The following is a 4030-nucleotide window of genomic DNA, read 5'->3' on the forward strand; positions in this document are numbered from 1 at the left end:
AAACCAATTCCTTACCAAAATCTATAAAATCTATAACAAAATATCTTAACAACTAGATAAAACACTCTGAAATTTTAAAATTAAACTTTTACATATAATTTAAAGCCTATATTAAAATTTTAAATTAATAAATCTACTAGTTATTAAGATATAATATTTTATTTATATTTAAAGACTAAAACTTAATATCTTAATAATTATTAGGTTTTATCCTATAAAAATGTAATAATTACTTTTTCTAATTAATGTTTATAATCTATTAAAATTTTAGAGTTTTTTATTTAGTCGTTGTTAAGATACTTCATTGTGGATTTTATAGATTTTGGTAAGGAATTGGTTTCGATAACTCGCTTGTGTCGATACTTCGCTTGTGAAATACGTTAGGTATAAGCGTTATAGAAGACTAGGAGCAGATAAGTCCTAGGCATTACGCCGGCAATACCCCGAATAATAATTAGTTTACTCTTAACGCGGTATAAGCGTGCGCGATACCTGCTTTTGAGGTGCCAGGCTTGGCACACACGTGACCTCGCCTTGGCAGGCGTACGAACTTTCCACAACGCCATAATATTCCGACCCGCTAGAAAGGCCGTTACAAAATTATATGTGTATTCTAGATAAAGAATCGAGTGGACCTTACTTAGCATTTAACGGAGCCCCTGACAGCGTACTTTTATAGCTCAGGATTGAACTCTAGCGCCATCCAAACGTCCACATCCTTCCCCTTCCCCGCCTGCCACTTATGCCAGGGATACTTCACCACATTTTCCCGCCCCCTCACTGGCCTCCCATAGGGATCCCGCTCCCACATCCCGCCATGCTCCTCCAGCGCCTTCAGTTCCAGATGCTCGAACGCCTCCTCTCCTAGCTTGTTGTATTCCTCCGGCATCCTTCCCTCGTACTCCTTCTTCAACCTACTCATACCCCCAGTCTTCGTACCAGCAGAAAGGGAGACATGAATCTCGGAGAAGATGTTGTCGGAATGGTTGTGTACGCCGCAGTTAACGCCAGTGCCTGCAGTCCAGAACTGCATGTGCGCGATGGGCTGCTTGGTGGCAAGGAAGCGAAAGTGGAAGCCAGAAAGGTTGTAAAAGGCAACGCCTTTGAAGAAAGGGTTGTCCTTGCCCCACCAGAGAGAGTCGACCTTTTTAAAGGCGAGGGGCGGGAGGGTGATGCCAAGGTGGGAGACGTCGAGCTTCGTGGAGACAGGAACGTCGGCGGCAGTGGGGTAGGTGGTGGGATTGGTGGTGGGCTTGAGGCGAAGGAGGATAGCCCCAGTGTCTTTGGCGGCCAGCCAGCTGCTATAGTGGCTTGTAGTCATGTAGCCGGTGAAAGGCGGGACACCGAATGGAGAACGAATGGCCTCAGGCAAAGGGTCGGGGCCCTTGTCGTCAGGGGCTTTGGGATCACAGGGTGTCTTGTCTTTGAAGCGCTGGATGGAGCCATAGATGATCTTGACACCTTCGTCTTTTCCAATGAAGACGGAGTGACACTTGGGGTAGACCTCGATGTTGATGGCGTGGCCGGCTATTTCAATCAGTGGCACAATTGAAGGCTCAGTAACGGACTTGTCGTCTTTGGGGTTGCGGAGATAGACCATACCCTCGTTGTCCCAGAATGTAGGAACGATTGATGGGACACTGTTAACAGCTTTGACAGGGGCGAATTGGCTCAGGTGCAGTGTAACTACTGGTTCTGGTTCCTCGTAGTAACGGTTAACGTTGTACTTCATGGATACAAAGTCCAGCAAGCCCTTGCCTCCAAAGTTGCCGAGAGCAAGGCGGGCTGAAGACTCCTCAGCAATCTTCCATTTCGCAAAGACCCCATTTTCAAGGTCCAAAGCCTTGTAATACATGATGCCTTTGTTTGGATTGGGTCCAGGGGCTGGTGGAATGGACTCGCCCTTGTCGTCGCGGTCCAAGGGCCCGAACAGCGAAAGCAAGAATTCATCATCGCCATCGCCATCGAAGTCGGCGCAAACGATAAAGTGGCCAGGCCCATCACCGGTCTTCAGCTGCTGATTCGGAGTCCCGTAAGTGTCGAGGATATGTCGCTTCCACTTTTGGCTCTCGATGCCGCGGTTCTCCTTCGTGTAAACACAGGCAGTGGTGCCGTGGAATGGGTCTAGGGTAGCGATGTACGCAAATGGGTCGTCTCCAACCTTGCCTGCGTCTGCGCAGCCAGTGCCCCAGTGGTCGCCAGAGCCAGGCGATTCGGAAGTCGGAGATTGCCGAGCTTCTTTGGGCTCGCCGATGGAGATCAAGTCTCGGTGCCATTGCTTGTTCTTGTAGAAGAGGCGAGTCGTGCCTTCTCGCGAGGAGATCAGCATTGAATCGAGGCCTTGAGGACCGTCGAATCTGGAGGGTCAGCACAGCGAGCGTCCAGCGGGACAGCGACCTACTTGCGGACTGTAACCTCGTGGATGACCGTAAAGTTCTCGTCGTCTATGATGTCGCGAGGCCATTCGGTACTGTAGGTCATGGGTCAGTGGGTTTGTAAGCATGTGGCGTGGTAATAAACTGACGCTTCTAGAACCTTTTCCGGAGCTTGGAAGCGGATGATTGGAATCGGAGTGGTCTTGTCATGCTGTCCATACACCACAGACGCAGCAACGACTTCAAGGACTGACCTATTGATTCTCGGTCAGCACCCTAGGTTCCTGATATGCCTGGTGTATAACCTACTTCTGTGTGAAGTGTCCAGCCTTCACTCGGTGCATGGCAGGCCATCTTCCGATGTATCTCTCCTTCCAGTGGCCATTCTTAAGAGCATTCCTCCCTGGGTTCTCGAGCCAGGTCACATGGCCGCCTTTCGGGTCACATTCTAGCATAAATGGTCCATAGTCGTGACAGATGACGAGGTCCATGAGTCCATTCTTGGTGATGTCGACCGCTACTACCGCCACTGGCGAATTAAACTTTCCAATCTCGTACTTTGTCCATTCTGTAGAAGTAAGCTTCTATGTAAATGGTCACTAGCGATCACAAACCTCTAGTCAGATCTTTCTCGGTAGCTGCGGTACGCTTACATTTGCAGCCTCCTGTCGCTTGATGCTCGGCTTCGGCGATTGGGTTGTCGAGCAACTCGATCAGGCCTGAGACAAGGCCAGAACTGATAGTATTAGCACGAAGAGCTCTTCTGCCACAAGGACGTTCTACCTACGCTATGATGCCTGATACACGATCCTTACTGCTAAAGTGGAATGTTTCTACCCAGTATCCGTCCTTACGATTACTTTCAATGACAGACGATCCGAACGATGGCACTTGAATGGAGCTCTTCGTTGGTGCTGCTACGGCGAGACTGTCAAGGGCAGGCTCAATGATCTCGTAGTCATCCATCATGACAACTGTAGGAACCGGGGGCTGACTCCAGAGCTGCATTGAACCGGGGAGTAGCTCGACTTGGGGAGGCGAGGTTGCGCGGGTCAGAATCTCTTACACATTAGCAGTCTTCACCACTGCGTGCACGGTCCCACTCAATGCACGGTTTTTCCTCACCAAAATTTGCCCAAATACACCTTTTTATACCACCCATAACTTAATAACCTTTTAATAAAAATTTATAAAACTTTTTATATAGCTTATCAAATACTAAGGCTATAATTTTATATAAAAATATTATAAAATATTATAAAATATTATAAAATATATATACTTAAAATTAGGTTAAAAAAGTACTTTTTTAATAAAACTTAATAATATTAATAATATTAATAATAAAGCTACTATATAGCTAGATTATATATATCTAGATTTATTATATAAGTGAGCTTTTTTAAATATATTAGTAACTAGCTTATATATATAATTAGCTTATATATAGTTCTAAAAATCATTCTAAAAAATTATATTTAAATGCTTATAACTTAATTACTATAATAGCAATTAATAAATAAAAAATTAATATAGCTTATTGTATAGTAGATATAGGTATTTATAAAATAAAAGTTAAAAAATATTATTGGTTATAACTTGAAATAAAGAAGCTTGCTTTTTATATATATTAAAATTTTTCAATTATTATATTA

At 44.8% G+C, this 4030-nt stretch overlaps 1 protein-coding gene across 1 annotated transcript; it reads right to left on the reverse strand.

Annotated features, from left to right (window-relative positions):
• Positions 1 to 284: 284 nt before the first annotated feature.
• On the reverse strand, positions 285 to 3415 carry K441DRAFT_621226 (uncharacterized protein). Its single transcript, XM_067645963.1, has 6 exons — positions 3163 to 3415; positions 2990 to 3111; positions 2685 to 2943; positions 2525 to 2629; positions 2402 to 2470; positions 285 to 2357 (listed from the first exon to the last, which is right to left on the reverse strand). The coding sequence occupies exons 1-6, from the start codon at positions 3381 to 3383 to the stop codon at positions 674 to 676; spliced, it is 2460 nt and encodes an 819-aa protein (XP_067497997.1). The 5' UTR covers positions 3384 to 3415; the 3' UTR covers positions 285 to 673.
• Between the last annotated feature and the right edge of the window lie 615 nt (positions 3416 to 4030).

Source organism: Cenococcum geophilum (assembly GCF_001692895.1).
Source record: "Cenococcum geophilum 1.58 unplaced genomic scaffold K441scaffold_67, whole genome shotgun sequence".
Lineage (NCBI taxonomy): Eukaryota > Fungi > Ascomycota > Dothideomycetes > Gloniales > Gloniaceae > Cenococcum > Cenococcum geophilum.